The sequence below is a fragment of the Coregonus clupeaformis genome, chromosome 38, assembly GCF_020615455.1.
Source record: "Coregonus clupeaformis isolate EN_2021a chromosome 38, ASM2061545v1, whole genome shotgun sequence".
NCBI classification, from domain to species: domain Eukaryota; kingdom Metazoa; phylum Chordata; class Actinopteri; order Salmoniformes; family Salmonidae; genus Coregonus; species Coregonus clupeaformis.
The window spans coordinates 723,636-742,498 of NC_059229.1; the positions used below are offsets into that span (position 1 = coordinate 723,636).

The following is an 18,863-nucleotide window of genomic DNA, read 5'->3' on the forward strand; positions in this document are numbered from 1 at the left end:
AACGCTAAGGCAGACGCCCTGTCCCGACTGTATGACACAGAGGAGAGGTCCATTGAGCCCACTCCCATACTTCCGGCATCGTGTCTGGTGGCACCGGTAGTGTGGGAGGTTGACGCGGACATCGAGCGGGCGTTACGTACCGAGCCCACTCCCCTCCAGTGTCCAGAGGGTCGGATGTACGTGCCGCTCGAGGTTCGTGATCGATTGATCTATTGGGCTCACACGTCACCCTCCTCTGGTCATCCTGGCATCGGTCGGACAGTGTACTATCTTAGTGGGAAGTACTGGTGGCCCACTTTAGCCAAGGACGTGAGGGTTTATGTTTCCTCCTGCTCGGTGTGCGCCCAGTGTAAGGCAACTAGACACCTGCCCAGAGGGAAATTACAACCCCTACCCATTCCACAACGGCCATGGTCCCACCTATCGGTGGATTTTGTGACGGACCTTCCCCCCTCACAAGGGAACACCACGATCCTGGTCGTTGTGGATCGGTTTTCCAAGTCCTGCCGTCTCATTCCTATGCCAGGTCTCCCTACAGCCCTACAAACTGCTGAGGCCCTGTTTACACACGTCTTCCGGCACTACGGGGTACCTGAGGATATTGTGTCGGATCGGGGTCCCCAGTTCACCTCAAGGGTCTGGAGGGCGTTCATGGAACGTCTGGGTGTCTCTATTAGCCTTACCTCAGGTTTTCACCCCGAGAGTAATGGGCAGGTGGAAAGAGTTAACCAAGATGTGGGTAGGTTTCTGAGGTACTATTGCCAGGACCGGCAGGGGGAGTGGTCGGGTTTTATCCCCTAGGCAGAGATGGCCCAAAACTCACTCCGCCACTCCTCTACTAACCTTACTCCTTTCCAGTGTGTGTTAGGTTATCAGCCGGTCCTGGCACCTTGGCATCAGAGCCAGATCAAGGCTCCTGCGGTGGATGAGTGGTTTCGGTGCTCGGAAGAGACCTGGAACGCTGCTCATGTACACCTGCAGCGGGCCATCAGGCGACAAAAGGCGAGCGCCGATCGCCACCGCACTGAGGCATACACCGGGGGACCGGTTCTGGCTCTCGACCCGAAAACTGCCCCTTCGCCTGCCCTGCCGGAAGCTGGGTCGGCGGTTTGTGGGGCCATTTAAAGTCCTGAGGAGATTGAACAAGGTTTGTTATTGGTTACAGCTTCCTGTTAATTACCGTATTAACCCCTCGTTCCATGTGTCTCTCCTCAGGCCGGTAGTAGCTGGTCCACTCCAGGAGTCCGAGGTACGGGAGGTTCCTCCGCCCCCACTGGACATCAAGGGGGCACCGGCGTACTCGGTCCGTTCCATCTTGGATTTGAGGCGTCGGGTGGGGGGCCTGCAGTATCTCGTGGAGTGGGAGGGGTACGGTCCAGAGGAACGGTGCTGGGTCCCTAGGAGGGACATCCTCAATCCCTCCATGTTGAGGGATTTCCACCATAGTCATCCAACTCGCCCTGATCCGCGTCCTCCTGGCCGTCCCGAGGCCGGGGTCAGAGCACGGCTGGAGCCGCGCGTCAAGGTGGGGGTACTGTCACGGATTCAGCCGAGGCTGCCCCTCCTCCTTGCTCGGGCAGGCTTCGGCGTTCGTTGCCCAGGAGTCCTAGCTACTACCGATCCATGTATCTATGTTCGACTTGTTTTGTCTTAATTGGTCATACCTGTTTCCCATCATGTAGTTATGTCTTCCGTATTTAACCCTCTGTCTCACACTGTGTGTTGTGCGTGTTTGTTCATGTTTTGGTTGTCGTTAGTGTGCCGGTTTGTTCCCTCCCTGCGTGGAGGTTGTTGTTCATTATTTTACCTACGAGTAAAGTACGCCTTTTGATTTGCTCTGTGTCCTGTGCCTGACTTCGCCTACCGCATTACATTGACGCCTTGACATTCAACCCCATCGAACACCTTTGGGATGAATTTGAACGCCGATTGTGAGCCAGGCCTAATCGCCCAACATCAGTGCCCGACCTCACTAATGCTCTTGTGGCTGAATGGAAGCAAGTCCCCGCAGCAATGTTCCAACATCTAGTGGAAAGCCTTCCCAGAAGGGTGGAGGCTGTTATAGCAGCAAAGGGGGACCAACTCCATGTTAATGCCCATGATTTTGGATTGAGATGTTCGACGAGCAGTTGTCCACATACTTTTGGTCATGTAATGTATGTATACGTTGAAATTGCGTAGAAAATTCCATGTAGAACGGTTCAAAATCTTTTTAATCCTATATTCAATATACTGTATATTGGGTGGTTGAAATTGTGTTGAATTTCACATTTGATTAGACATACAGTATGTTATTTGACCTTGTTTCAAGGTTGATAGTAAAATTGTATGTTGGAATCAAAGCAAATTGTATTTGTCACATGTGTCCCGAATACAACAGGTGTAGACCTTACAGTGAAATGCTTACTTACAAGCCCTTAACCTACAATGCAGTTTTAAGAAGTAATAATACAAAATAATACAAAATAAAAGTAACAAATATTAAATTAAAGAGCAGCAGTAAAAATAACAATAGCGAGGCTATATACAGGGGGTACCGGTACCGAGTCAATGTGCGGGGGCACCGGTTAGTCGAGGTAATTGGGGTAATATGTACATGTAGGTAGAGTTATTAAAGTGACTATGCATAGATAATAAACAGAGTAGCAGCAGCATAAAAGAGGGGTGCAAATAGTCTGGGTAGCCATTTGATTAGATGTTCAGGAGTCTTATGGCTTGGGGGTAGAAGCTGTTTAGAAGCCTCTTGGACCTAGACTTGGCGCTCCGGTACCGCTTGCCGTGCGGTTGCAGAGAGAACAGTCTATGACTAGGGTGGCTGGAGTCTTTGACAATTTTTAGGGCCTTTCTCTGACACCGCCTGGTATAGAGGTCCTGGATGGCAGGAAGCTTGGCCCCAGTGATGTACTGGGCTGTACGCACTACCCTCTGTAGTGCCTTGCGGTCGGAGGCCGAGCAGTTGCCATACCAGGCAGTGATGCAACCAGTCATGATGCTCTCGATGGTGCAGTTGTAGAACCTTTTGAGGATCTGAGGACCCATGCCAAATCTTTTCAGTCTCCTTAGGGGGAGTAGGTTTTGTTGTGCCCTCTTCACGACTGTCTTGGTGTGCTTGGACCATGTTAGTTTGTTGGTGATGTGGACACCAAGGAACTTGAAGCTCTCAACCTGCTCCACTACAGCCCCGTCGATGAGAATGGGGGCATGCTCGGTCCTCTTCTTTTTCCTGTAGTCCACAATCATCTCCTTTGTCTTGATCACATTGAGGGAGAGGTTGTTGTCCTGGCACCACACGGCCAGGTCTCTGACCTCCTCCCTATAGGCTGTCTCGTCATTGTCGGTGATCAGGCCTACCACTGTCATCGGCAAACTTAATGATGGTGTTGGAGTCGTGCCTGGCCATGCAGTCATGAGTGAACAGGGAGTACAGGAGGGGACTGAGCATGCACCCCTGAGGGGCCCCCGTGTTGAGGATCAGCGTGGCGGATGTGTTGTTACCTACCCATACCACCTGGGGGCGGCCCATCAGGAAGTCCAGGATCCAGTTGTAGAGGGAGGTGTTTAGTCACAGGGTCCTTAGCTTAGTGATGAGCTTTGAGGGCACTATGGTGTTGAACGCTGAGCTGTAGTCAATGAATAGCATTCTCACATAGGTGTTCCTTTTGTCCAGGTGTGAAAGGGCAGTGTGGAGCACAATAGAGATTGCATCATCTGTGGATCTGTTGGGGTGATATGCAAATTGGAGTAGGTTTAGGGTTTCTGGGATAATGGTGTTGATGTAAGCCATGACCAGCCTTTCAAAGCACTTCATGGATACAGACGTCAGTGCTACGGGTCGGTAGTCATTTAGGCAGGTTACCTTAGTATTCTTGGGTACAGGGACTATGGTGGTCTGCTTGAAACATTACATTTACATTTATATTTACGTCATTTAGCAGACGCTCTTATCCAGAGCGACTTACAAATTGTGGTTATCCCACCTTATAGCCAGTGGGATAACCACTTTACAATTATTATTATTATTTTTTTGGGGGGTAGAAGGATTACTTTATCCTATCCCAGGTATTCCTTAAAGAGGTGGGGTTTCAAATGTCTCCGGAAGGTGGTGAGTGACTCCGCTGTCCTGGCGTCGTAAGGGAGCTTGTTCCACCATTGGGGTGCCAGAGCAGCGAACAGTTTTGACTGGGCTGAGCGGGAATTGTGCTTCCGCAGAGGTAGGGGAGCCAGCAGGCCAGAGGTGGATGAACGCAATGCCCTCGTTTGGGTGTAGGGACTGATCAGAGCCTGAAGGTACGGAGGTGCCGTTCCCCTCACAGCTCCGTAGGCAAGCACCATGGTCTTGTAGCAGATGCGAGCTTCAACTGGAAGCCAGTGGAGTGTGCGGAGGAGCGGGGTGACGTGAGAGAACTTGGGAAGGTTGAACACCAGACGGGCTGCGGCATTCTGGATGAGTTGTAGGGGTTTAATGGCACAGGGAGGGAGCCCAGCCAACAGCGAGTTGCAGTAATCCAGACGGGAGATGACAAGTGCCTGGATTAGGACCTGTGCCGCTTCCTGTGTAAGGCAGGGCCGTACTCTCCGAATGTTGCAGAGCTTGAACCTACAGGATCGCGTCACCGCCTTGATGTTAGCGGAGAACGATAGGGTGTTGTCCAGGGTCACGCCAAGGCTCTTCACACTCTGGGAGGAGGACACAACAGAGTTGTCAACCGAACATGTTGGTATTACAGACTCAGACAGGGAGAGGTTGAAAATGTCAGTGAAGACACTTGTCAGTTGGTCAGCGCATGCTCAGAGTACACGTCCTGGTAATCCGTCTGGCCCTGCGGCCTTGTGAACGTTGATATGTTTAAAGGTCTTACTCACATCGGCTACGGAGAGCGTGATCACATTAGCTAGGTTTCCTCCCAATTAGCGACAGATTTTAATGCAAATATTCCACCAGTTGTGTGTTTCCACTGACTTGTTGCAGATACAAATCAGTGCGTGATGACATAATGCACACAACATTAAATTTTTGCTTACGTTTTCATTTACTGAATAAAAATCTAATGTTCAATGTGTTTCCATCGCATTTTCAACTCTACCGATAGTTTTGTCACAGAAACTGTTGCCTTAAATAGCAAATGTGCCTACTCTTGTCTTGGTATGTGCGCTCTAGCCAACAACTCGCAGTGCGGGTAGGCTCTGCAGGAAGGCTAGTATACATTATGAGATTTTTATGGATAAGAGTGAGAATATTTGTATTTGTCAAGCGACAGTCAAGTATTGATCATCATTCCACCAGAATAAGACCCTTGATATTTATTGGATAGGAGGATCAAGCTCATAACCGTGCACTTTCACCACCATGTGAAGTTCATCATAACTTATTTAATCTGTAGCCTAATAAACTGCATAGTTTCCCGAGACATAGTGGGAGGATGACATGCCATGTCATTGCGTGACTCCAAGTTTACTTCGATATGATGGTTATTATATCAATATCTGCGCATAAAGGGGACCGTTAGAGATATATGGAACTCACACGGACCCGAGGACAATCAGACCCGAACCCAAATGGACCCAATGACAACCAGACCTAGACCCATACCCAAATGGGTCCGGGTCTAGACTATATTTTAGAATATTCGCATGACAATCTGTCTCCAATTGGATGGAAACCTAGCTACTGTTCCAAAATGAGATTGTTACGCAGTTAACACACACTGCCCTCAAACCAAGGCACGCTGTCTGCTAATTATCTATAGGCTATGTTTCAACCTGTCAATTTTACATGATTTTCTAACAACAGTTTGAAATGAGGTGCGTTCCGCCTCCTAATTAATTCACATAGAAGTAGCCTATTTCACTGTGTCGGACAATTTACGTTTGCTATGCTAATGTGAGGCAAGGATTAGCTATATGAGCCGGACAAACTTCTCTCTTCTATGAGAGCCCAAGCACTACACCAGTGTTTCCTCAGGTCAAGTATGCATACATTTGTGCATCTTCAGTCAGAACAGAACCTGCCTGAACTTTTTCCCCCTGGCGCATTTTCCGGCTGGTGCCTGCATTGCCTTCATTGTTGTTTTCCTATAATAATTACTGTGTTCGTTCCTATCAAAGTAAGTGCTTTATTACCTTATCATGATACAGTTTCTGTATATTGTGTTATGTCATTTATACTGTAGCACACCGTATTTATGTAGGGAGCATAATGTATTCTGTGTGTATTCCTTTATAACCGCGGACACGTGATTTCATTACCTGTATGGTGTTACACTCAATTTTGCTGATGTAGATTATATTAGTTCTGTAAAACAATGCAAATGCTAATGGCGTCAAATAAGTATTAGCTTGTGTTGTATCCTTTGAAGCTGCCCTGGCCTTATCATGACCATTGCATTGGCCTGTGTATTCATTTGGCCTGCATAGCTCTGTGCTATCCCGTTGTGGAGTCTTTGTGGAGCTCTTCAGTTATCATGTTACTTGTAATATTGTTTTATTGCTATATCCTGATATTTTATTCGAATTACTAATAATTCCTCTTTATTATGTACTTTCAGAAACCACACACACACACAGTGTTGAACATAACTTGCCAACATCATAACTGGAACTGGAAATCTTTCATGCCGAAGATTGAGGATAGCTTTTATATGATAGCAACATACTTTTTTGGAGAGGGAGTAGGGAGGATGAGGGAGTGGAGAGGATGATGAGGGAGTGGGGAGGTGGGTGAGATATTGTCACTGTAATTGCATAATGGAACTGTATGTGATTTGAATGTGAACTGTATGTCCAATTACAAAAAACCTTGTTCAGTAATCAACTCACTTGTTCGCTGGCGGTGAACTATGTGGCCATTGAGGACAGCAGTGTCGATCAGATATAAAAATATAGTCTTATACCACTTGGTGGTTTTCCAAGCACATGCCACAAAGCTGTTTATCATGTCCGCCTTATCCACTGCCCCCATTTTGCAATTATAGTCAAGCACACATTCTGGTTTGATCTTTCTCTCTCCCGTCAAGGGGTCCACCTTCCCTGTGGCTCTCTTCTCATAGCGATTAGTCTCCTCCACTATGTTCCCAACCAGCTCCTCTGTCAGAAACAGCTTGAAGCACTCTGCCTTAGAGGGAGATGGCATGGGGCTTTGCACTCGAGACTGGGACTCATCAAAGCCAACAGCAGGGCCAGGAGGGATGAAATGGCTGCCAGCCTTCCAGCTAACGCAGACCTCCTGTACTTCACCCACTGTTGGTGTGCCTCTATCACCACCAGCATCTTCAGAGGGACCTGGGACTTCGTTGGTGAGCAAGGGGTCCTCAGATTCAGGTTTCTCAATGCGGTAGCTGGCTACATACATGAACAACAACACTGATTAGCTCCAAATGAGTGTCAGGGGTGACGTGATTGGCTGCTGGTGTGGTGAAACATCCACAGATGGTTTGTTTACATAGCAGGTAAGGATAATTAACATGGCAGGTTAGGATAATTAACGTGGCAGGTTAGGAAAACTAATGTAGCAGGTCAGGTGAATTAACGTAGGAGGTTAAGAGAATGAGGTTAAGGTTAGGAAAATAGTTAGGGTTAAGCTTAGCTACAACGCTACAGTTGTCAACAACTGTTGTCCCCGACAGGACCACTAGATAGAGCTGTTGTAGGCCTAGCTACTCCATCTAGCCACAACGGTAGAAACGTAAAGAAACCATCTGTGGCGACAAATCATCAGTAACGTTAGCACGGGTCACTTGTATCAATAAATCACTATCATAATTTTTTTGTTTGGTAATCATTTCTTTATTCACTGTTTAATTCACGTTTTCAAGTACTATGACAAATCATGCATTCCGATTCTTGTATAGATTGTAATGGACACATATGATGTGTGTAAAATACTTTTTTGAAGGTTGTACTGATTATGTTGAGCTAATGCTAAGCTATTTTGTTGACATCATTCAATGCATTCTGGGTGTCACGTAAAAGCCTGTCCGACCAAAGATGTTATATCAAAATGAGGTAAAGGGATGGTTCACTCAATCAAACAAATGTATGTATAAAGCCCTTTTTACATTAGCCGATGTCACAAAGTGCTTATACAGAAACCCCAAAGAGCAAGCAATGCAGATGTAGAAGCACAGTGGCTGGGAAAAACTCCCTAGAAAGGCAAGAACCTAAGAAGAAACCTAGAGACGAACCAGGCTCTGAGGGGTGGCCAGTCCTCTTCTGGCTGTGCCTGTGGAGATTATAAGAGTACATGGCCATTAAGGCTAGATCGTTCTTCAAGATGTTCAAACGTTCATAGATGACCAGCAGGGTCAAATAATAATCACAGTGGTTATTGAGGGTGCAACAGGTCAGAACCAACAGGTCCGTCTTCTTCTTCTTCTTCTTCGATTGGCAGCTAATAAATGTTGCATTACCGTCACCAACTAGACTTATAAATAAATCAACAAATACCATACCATCCAACCCTACACTCATTAAAAACCCACCACCCTACTCCACTATTTAAACCCATCTAGTCCTACCTCAGGCCAACAGCCTGAAAGGATGGGACACCACCACTCAACACACCCTGTAACTCTTCTGACGTCAAATCTCTTCTCTGCAGCTGCCACCACAACCTTTATTTTCTGCGTTGTTCCATCCCTGCAGTACAGTTGATAACCATTGTTATGAACGCTAAAAAGCCAATCTTACTGAAGCATATATCACTCATTGACATATCCCTCTGTACTGATACAGATCTACTACTCACACGAATCCTCTCAGGATCCCTCCCCTTGACCCATCTTCCTCAACTTTCTTCACTGCCTCAGCATACGACATCCTCTGCTCTAATCTAACCCTGGTAACCTCAACCTGCCTCTCTCGCACCGGACATTTCTGATCCCCAGCCCAATAGGCACCTACAATTAACACATACCGCTTCTTTCCCCAATGCTACACATTCCTTTGTGCCCTTCTGCACACTTATCACACCTAGGAACCTCCCTCCTACACACTGCTGCCACATGCCCATAAGCTTGACACCTGTAATAACGTAATGTATTTTGCACATAAGCTCGTACGGGATAACTGAAATATCCTAACATCACTTTGTCGGGCAAAGACAACATCAAAACTCAAAAGAACATACGATGACTCTTCTGTTTCACCACTCACGCCACCCTGTCACTTCTCCCAAAATGTCACTCCTACCGTCACAGACTCATCTTTATCCTGAGCATCAGTGCAAGCCTCGGGCTCCGAGAACTTCACCACACCTGCCACCTCCGATAATTCGCCCTCATTCACTTCCATTTCTCCTCCAGACCTCGATCCGGCGTACGGCTCACTCTGCTTACACTTTCTACCATTCTTCTTCGACAAACCATCTCCCTTTTCCCCGCCATTTTTACCCAACTCAAGTTCACCCTCTTCCTCCCTCTCTCTCTTCAACCTCCTCTGCCTCTCCTTTTCCCTCCATTCCTTCTCCGTATTCCAAGTATACGTCTCCTTATGATAATATTATACTTCTTCTAACATTCAATACTGTTCAAAAGTTTGGGGTCACTTAGAAATGTCCTTGTTTTCCATGAAAACAGACATGAAATTAGTTTGAATAGATATAGCAAAATACATAGGAAATGTAGTCATTGACAAGGTTAGAAATAATGATTTTTAATATAAATAATAATTGTGTCCTTCAAACTTTGCTTTCGTCAATGAATCCTCCATTTGCAGCAATTACAGCCTTGCAGATCTTTGGCATTCTAGTTGTCAATTTGTTGAGGTAATCTGAAGAGATTTCACCCCATGCTTCCTGAAGCACCTCCCACAAGTTGGATTGGCTTGATGGGCACTTCTTACGTACCATACGGTCAAGCTGCTCCCACAACAGCTCAATAGGGTTGAGATCCGGTGACTGTGCTGGCCACTCCATTATAGACAGCATACCAGCTGACTGCTTCTTCCCTAAATAGTTCTTGAATAGTTTGGAGCTGTGCTTTGGGTCATTGTCCTGTTGTAGGAGGAAATTGGCTCCAATCAAGCGCCGTCCACAGGGTATGGCATGGCGTTGCAAAATGGAGTGATAGCCTTCCTTCTTCAAGATCCCTTTTACCCTGTACTAATCTCCCACTTTACCACCACCAAAGCACCCCAGACCATCACATTGCCTCCACCATGCTTGACAGATGGCATCAAGCACTCCTCCAGCAAATGTTCTTCTTTGTGATCCGAACACCTCAAACTTCGATTTGTCTGTCCATAACACTTTTTTCCAATCTTCCTCTGTCCAGTGTCTGTGTTCTTTTGCCTATCTTTTATTTTTATTGGCCAGTCTGAGATATGGCTTTTTCTTTGCAACTCTGCCTAGAAGGTCAGCATCCCGGAGTCGCCTCTTCACTGTTGACGTTGCGACTGTTGTTTTGTGGGTACTATTTAATGAAGCTGCCAGTTGAGGACCTGTGAGGCATCTGTTTCTCAAACTAGACACTCTAATGTATTTGTCCTCTTGCTCAGTTGTGCACCGGGGCCTCCCACTCCTCTTTCTATTCTGGTTAGAGCCAGTTTGCACTGTTCTGTGAAGGGAGTAGTACACAGCGTTGTACGAGATCTTCAGTTTCTTAGCAATTTCTCGCATGGAATAGCCTTCATTTCTCAGAACAAGAATAGACTGATGAGTTTCAGAAGAAAGTTATTTGTTTCTGGCCATTTTGATTCTGTAATCAAACCCACAATTGCTGATGCTCCAGATACTCAACTAGTCTCAAGATGGCCAGTTTTATTGCTTCTTTAATCAGCACAACAGTTTTCAGTTGTGCTAACATAATTGCAAAAGGGTTTTCTAATGATCAATTAGACTTTTAAAATGATCATATTGGATTAGCAAACACAACGTGCCATTGGAACACAGGACTGATGGTTGCTGAAAATGGGCCTCTGTGCGCCTATGTAGATATTCCATTAGAAATCAGCCGTTTCCAGCTACAATAGCCATTTACAACATTAACAATGTCTACACTGTATTTCTGATCAATTTGATGTTATTTTAAAGGACAAAAAAAATGCTTTTCTTTCAAAAACAAGGACATTTCTAAGTGACCCCAAACTTTTGAATGGTAGTGTACATCTCATTCTTGCCCTCTCAAGGGATGCCATTTTCTACAGCTCCCTTTAATAATAATAATAATAATAATATGCCATTTAGCAGACGCTTTTATCCAAAGCGACTTACAGTCGTGCGTGCATACATTTTTGTGTATGGGTGGTCCCGGGGATCGAACCCACTACCTTGGCGTTACAAGCGCCGTGCTCTACCAGCTGAGCTACAGAGGACCCTTTCAAAAGACTGTCTCCACTTCTTCCTTTCCAGCCCTACCTGGGACCCACCTCAGCAGTAAATGTCAGTTGGCTTTTCATAGCCAAGCAATCAGAGGTCGAGACAGCATGTGCGGTAGAGAGAGAGAGAGTAAACTTCCAGAAGTGAATGATGGGAAGTGAATGATGGTAAACGACACACCCCCTTCGCCTTCAACATGCATACTGCAAACAGACCCAACTCTTCTTGTCACCTCTTCTTATCTTTGGTTAATGCAAAAATAAACATGGTGGCGTGCACAAACTCTATCTACTGTGGGGTTACTTTTAACTTTTAGAAAGTGTTTTACTCAATTATTTCGATCACTGGTGAGCTCACCCGTGATATGATGAATTGTAAATAGTAATTGCTATTAGCTAATTCAGATTATGATTTCTATCAGCTGAGAGTTGGCTTAAATATGACTCACTCTTTACTCAGTTAGCGCTAGGATGTCACGCCCTGGCGTATGGAAGTCTTGTATGTTGAGTCAGGGTGTGGAGATCTATGTGATGCATTCTATGTTTGTATTCTAGGTATTGTGTTTCTATGTTTGGCCGGGTGTGATTCCCAATCAGAGACAGCTGTCGCTCGTTGTCTCTGATTGGGGATCATACTTAGGTAGCCCAGTTGCCTACTATGTTTGTGGGATCTTGTTCCGTGTTGGCTTGTATTGTGTATAGCCTTGGACTTCACGTTACGTTGTTTTGGTGTTTAATATAAATAAACATGTTCGTATACCACGCTGCTCCTTGGTCTGACCCGTCTCTCAACGTTCGTGACATAGGACTAATGTAGCCTACATTTTCTGAATTTGGATGATAATTGTGTTATGCTGTTGCTACTTCTGTGAATGCCTGAACATTGCATCTAAAAAATAAACTGCTCACATTGAGGACATAATGTTGTAGAGACTGTGTTTGTGCAAAATGTTTCTGTGAAAAAACAATGTGGCCAGCTCAAATGCTGACTGTTGTGTCAATCGTAACTTGACATTCTAATGAAGTGTTCCAATCACACTGGTTTAAGCGTACACTGCAGGGACCACTGTAGAATGATCACACCAGTGTGTGTTCCTACTAGTCAAAGGGCTCGTGTGAGAGTGAAGTGTTGCATCTTAATATGCAACCTAGTCCATGAATTGATGATATGCCCTTTTTTTACAGATGTTGCAAAACATTGCAGCTTTTGATTGCTGATAGTTAGGCCTAGTGCACAGTTCTGACTCTGTCTGTTTGGTGGCCGACCTGCCTATACTGTGCCCCTCCCCTCTCTCTAAGTCCCACGCTAGCTCGCTATGAAAGAGATGAGTGTTTGTGTTCTCGGAAGTACGGCAACTAATCAGTCTCTTCCGTTTCAAGAATACTGACACTCAGAAATGGCACCATTTTCGTATTAACGGAAAACTGATTTTTAAAAAATTTGTCACATCCCTAGCCTAGTTACACCCTAACACAGTGGTCTGAAACTCCTGGTTTACAGGCTACATTAAGCGTGCAAGTCACATTATGCTGGCCTGCAAAGTAATATGTAATTCCTATTGGAATACAGCCAGAGTGAGGAAATTGAGAATGACTGCCGGGGTAGGGAAGATTGATTATTGAGACTACCTAAACCACATCAACTGGAACAGCCATCTCAGTAATGGGTGCAATAAGTCCAACTTCTAACAGATTGGATTAGTTTAGAAAATATATGTTATTTATGTTTGTGTAGCATAAGATTACTCAACCAATCAATGTATATGCAAAAACACAGGTATTGAAACAAACAATTCTGAAAATCAACCTGCAATACATGCTGTGAAATATGATAATGATGAGTGCGGTTTCGAGTGGTTTTTAGCAAACATTAATTTTTATTTTACTCAACAAGCTTGTCCAAATTCAGCTCACTTCGAGCAGTTTGTTTAGTAAACACACTTTAACACATTAGCAAAAATTATTTTAATTTTGCCCTCAACTCACAGAATAATTTTGATTAAGCCATTGGTTAAAATTGCTTTTCTACGGTGCGGATGATGTCACCATAGTCTAGGATAGGAAGCAGCAGTTGGGTTAATGTCTTTCTAATGGATACAGTAAAACAGTTCTTAGATCTGTATAGTAACCCAAGCTTATAGTTAATTGTTTTTCTTAGATAATCAATATGCTTTCCAAAAGATGAATCAAACAAATCCAAATACTTTTAAAAAATCAACACTTTCAAGGATTGTTCCATCAATTGCATGAATGAAAAAAATTGCCAGCTGTGGAGTTTATTCTTTGTCGTGTACCAAACAGTATGATATGGGACTTTGATTTAAAACCAAATGATTTGCTAGAAACCATTTGTGTTTATCTTGTAGACTTGCTCGTATCTGCAAAACATTTGAACCATACAGTATATCCATACAGTATATTTGGAGGACTATCGTCAGCAGACCTGGGTTCATATAGATGCCTTTAAGAGCCACATTGTTGACAGCGCTCTACAATGCGTGATCTAATTGAATCCTTGCCTTCGCCTTCTTTGGAATCTGTATCAGATACGGATGGTGAGACTGGATGCTTGCCCAAGTCAGCGATTGTTGATTGTGCTTATGAGAAGATGAACATGCCTCTGAGTGGCACAGATGGCAGAGAGGGAGGGTGCAGGCTTCCTATTTGACAACCAAAGTTGGATCGGATTTAATTAATATTAAATCCAAACATGAAATTAAGCTCTGGTGTGTGGAATATCTGACCTTATTAACATTAAATTGAAAGATTCAGATCATGATGCAGATGTGTACAATGACTCTGCCATCTGCTGTTGGTAAGGGGAATCCAACACCATGTAACACTGTCCAGCCTCAGACATGAGCTCATTTTCTGTATGCGTGTGTTCTGTATGCAAAGACAGGTCTCAGTATGGTTAATAGGTGCATGGTATTATGACAACGTGAGTATCTTTCCAAATTGAAACAGTAATAAAACAACACAAATTCTCTCAACACTCATTTAATAGCCTGTTTTCACTTACAACACTTCAAAACCCAATTTCTAAACAGAATTTCTTTACAAAAGAGCTCAACTCTTTTCTTAAAAAGGGTTAGAATCATAAAATGGCCATACAAAAACTTAATAAAGAGTAAGATGTAAATAAAACCAAAGATATTTCAATAAACAGAAACTGATATGAAACAATACATACTGACATCATAAAAACAAGAGATTTTACCTTGTATTCTTTAGTGGTTCATTTAAAAAAGAAGAATACTGTCTGTCACATCATTTCAAATAATGTTTGTGCAAAAACATCTGCAAACTTTAATATACTTAAAAGAGCTGTAAAGCTCAATGTTGGAGTTATTTGACTGTCCAGTTTTTCTTGGTATTACTTTGTGCCGCTTGACTTCCCAAAAGTAGTGCTATAATATAAATATGTATTATGAAGTAGTGGAACATATTTATGTATCAGTTATGTATACATACACTACATGACCAACATCTCATTCCAAAATCATGGGCATGAATATGCAGTTGACCGGGGCAGCTCTGGCAGGGCAGAAATTTGACGAGCTGACTTGTTGGAAAGGTGGCATCCAATGATGGTGCCACGTTGAAAGTCACCGAGCTCTTCAGTAAGACCATTCTACTGCCAATGTTTGTCAATGGAGATAACATGACTGTGTGCTTGATTTTATACACCTGTCAGCAACGGTTGTGGCTGAAAGAGCCGAATCCACAAATTTGAAGGGGTGTCCACATTCTTCTGTATATATATTCTATATTTGTTTTCATGAAATAGTGGAACATTGTACAGTCAAATGAGTGGGATTGACTGAAGACCTTCCCTCTTTCCGAGGCAAAAACATGAGACACCTTGACCATCAGAAATGCATGAAGAAAGGGTAAAACATACGGTAACATACACTGTTGTTAATACTCAGCTACCATGGTGAAGATTAACAAAAAATATGTCAAATGTAATACCTATACATGTAGTATCTAATCGCAAGAGAAGCCATCGTTTTCAAAGGGTTGAAATTGACAAATGGGGTTACACAGTATCCCTTCTCAGCACATGCAAAACACTTAAAATCTCCAAAACACACTTTTATCCAAATGAAATGCATTTTTCGTGTCCAGTCACATTAGACAACACAAACAAAAGGTCAAAAGATGGAAGCGAAATAACTAAGGAAGGAATCTTTGATGTTTTGACTTCCAGGTTCCTTCCAGTGTCCTGCATAGCCTCGACTGAAGAGGCACATGACGTTATTTCCCTCATAGGTCTATGAGAAAACACACCTCATGAAAAAACAACACACAATACAACAACATTCCTGACATTAAAATGGTACCCTCAAACTGCACCCAGACTCAATCCTGGCAATTCCCTCAAAACCAATGAAGCCTGTGGCCCTTTTTGACTCAACGTTATGAGTGGGTCTATCTTTGAAGAGAGTATAAAAACAGAGCACAGTAGACAGCAATTAGTTCATTGTTGAATACGGCACGCTAGTTTCGTAAAGGGAATCCAGTCTTTCAAGAAGTTAGAAAAAAGAACACCACTTCAAAGTCACTGGTAAATAGTTAATTCTTATACCCTTTTCACACTACTGTACCAACCCAAACTGTACTGTGTTTAACTGTATTTTCTTTTCACATGGTCATTTTGAACACAGTTCCAGCAACTATAGTGGATGCGTAACCAGGCCAGTGCAGTACAGCTCGGCTTGGATCGACTCAGTAGTAGTGTGAAAAGGGTATTACTGAAAACTGCACTGCTGAACCCTTTGCAGAGACAGTAGGCTAACCAGGTGTGTTAGAGCAGGGCTACAAGACATTTGTCTCCTTCTTTCCTCTCCCTCCCTCACTCTTCTCTCTCCTATTCACGTTTGTGTGTATACATTCTTGCATGCACCTAGGGCCCTCTTCACAAATTCACAAGTGAAGTCACTGCATTGAACTCGCCTAAGGGTACATCCCACTCACTTACGCCTATGTTCGGAAGAATGTCTCTCGTTATACAGTGCCAAGTTTCTTGGTTACTGATTGTCCCTATTCTGTTTCCGTACAATGTGCTTCTAAATCAAGAAGGCAAGTATCCTAGCTAGAAAGTAGTGTATGAAAAACTTGAGTAAGTCACTTTTCTCACAAAAATTATGATAACGAAATACATCTCTCCATAGCAACAGGGGTTCCTCTGCAAATTTCACAGCAATTCCTCTCTTAGCATCCCACCCGTTCCCCTAAAAATCAGTAACACACACTGCCACCCGGCACACATTGCGAACACACACTCCAACACACCCCTTTGATCCTCTTACATTATATACAGGACATTTACCCACATAGGATTTCACAGAAATAATAATATAGTAACAAAACAAAGTGCCAACAAAGCTGCCATTACAGGTGGCCATTATAAGTGTCTAACCACAATATACACTATTATACTTAAAAGGCAGCATACATTTTTGTACAAAACGTGTTGTTATTTCCTTCTTTTTTTTGCTGGTGTATAAAACAGTCAACAACATCCATTCTATACTGGGAACACAGGTTTGTAACTGGACAGTTTCCACAGGAAAAGGACTAGGGGGTTTGTTTAAGTTTTTTGCTTAGTCAGAGCAGCCTTGGCTGGGTTCCAATCTGGTGGATTACTCCCAGCCTTCCCCACTACCTTTGGTAACTTGGAGAGCCCACAGAGAGCTGAAAGAGTTGGATTCATTTCAAACTTAGAAATATATTTATAATAATTGCATTTTGAAACATTGGGAACCAGCATATAAGGACCTATAATCTTCACTTGATGGAGCTATTACCATATTGATAGCCATTATTGATATTACCATATTGATAGCCTCAATACCTAGTAAATACAAATATCAAAGGACAGAAAGGAAGGGAGTGATTTTTCAGAATGGACTCCAGCTTGTCTCTCTCTATGGGAGATGAGGACTGTTCAAAGGACAAAGGGAACGGAGTGATTTTTTCAGAATTGAACCCAGCCCCAGTCTCTCTATGGGAGATGAGGACCATTTTAAAGGACAGAAGGAAGGGAGTGATTTTTCAGAATGGAATCCAGCCCGTCTCTCTCTATGGGAGATGATAAGGACTGTTCTGGGGTCAGGGTTTAGGGAGGGTGTAGCTGCAGCCCAATATGTCGACCGGAGTAAGGGCGAGTGGGTGTGTCGAAAGGGAAGTAGTGGGCATGTGGAAAGAAGTGGGTGTGTCAAAAGCGCTCTGCTATAGGCTAGATGGTTTTGATTGAGCAGTTTTTTTTGTCCGGTTCTTACCATACAACTATCGTACTGCGAGAGTTTGGACTTGAGTCTGAGTCGGCCAAAGGATGAGTATTTAGTTATTTTTACACAAATAATTGTACATTTTAAGTTGTAAAACTGATGATTTTTTATTTTTTATTAAAAGTACTGATGATGGGTGTACTGTTGCTTGTATGCGTGTGCTCACTGTGACTGTCACCCTGATATTGGCTACTAGATAGCTACTTCCCATGCTGGGACAGTGGTGCTTGGCAAGCGGGAGCAAGGACACTGTGTCCAGGTGTTGTTGCCCTTCATATCCTGCCCATTGAGTAGACTGTATGTATGTATCAATGTGAAATCTCTATGGTTATCAATAGTAGTTATTTATTTTGTAGGCTGCTATCCTACTTTAAATAAAATCATGGGAGAAAAAAAATATCCCCCCATTAGCTACCGCTGGCGACAACGTGACACAGCTGCCCAGTGGGAAGCACCTCCGGTCGGCAGGCACCTTGATACAAAACCGGTGCACTGGTTGGCGGACTATCGACTCGGCGTGCAGCCCAATCAGCCACGCAAAACGGTCTTGAGTGGCAACAAATCTGCCCAATTAGCTGATTCGCTTTCAATACACCCACTCCTTTCGACACACCCACTCGCCCATACTCCGGTCGCCATATTGGGCTGGAGCTACCCATACTTGGGTTTAGGTGGCAGTGATATGTCACATGGTGGGCTTGGTGTAGCCGAAGATGCCAACAGGGAAGTGCTTGACGTGAGTGGGCCACTGGGCGGCCAGCTGGAAAAACTTGACGTCATTCCACTCCACGCCGTCAATGGACACTATGGAGAGAGAGAGAAAGGAGAAAAATATGCAAAAGTGTTAATTTTCAACCACTTGGTGGCGATACTGCACTTCTTAAAGACTCAAAAGATTGAATTGAGGCTATTCAGAAAATTCACATTAACCTATGTGTGTGTGTCTTCAGCACCTACTCTACAGTATGTGTATAAACAGAATGAGTATGTAGTATACACGTATGATTGAACATGTGGGTGCATGCTTGCATTGAAGGGTTGCAGAGTGGGGTGTGTGGGTAGGGCTGTTGCGGTCTTGACATTTTATCAGCCGTTTATTGTCGAATTACTGTCGGTCTCACGGTAACTGACAGCTAATTAACATAAACACGTTTAGCCTCCACGCATACAAGCCGCTGATGTGCGACTTTGGAACATCTACATTTAATATACACCATCAAAATCCATTTAATATACACCATCACAATAAATCCATTA

General features: G+C 43.9%; 1 protein-coding gene across 2 annotated transcripts in view; it reads right to left on the reverse strand.

Moving 5' to 3' along the window:
• Positions 1 to 15,518: 15,518 nt before the first annotated feature.
• Positions 15,519 to 18,863, reverse strand: part of LOC121572371 (phosphofurin acidic cluster sorting protein 2) — a 101,579-nt gene continuing 98,234 nt past the window's right edge. For both annotated transcript variants that reach the window (XM_045211693.1, XM_045211692.1), the window contains one exon: positions 15,519 to 18,410. In XM_045211693.1, coding sequence (XP_045067628.1) covers positions 18,292 to 18,410 — 119 coding nt within the window. In that variant the 3' untranslated portion in view covers positions 15,519 to 18,291. The remainder of the gene's footprint in view (positions 18,411 to 18,863) is intronic.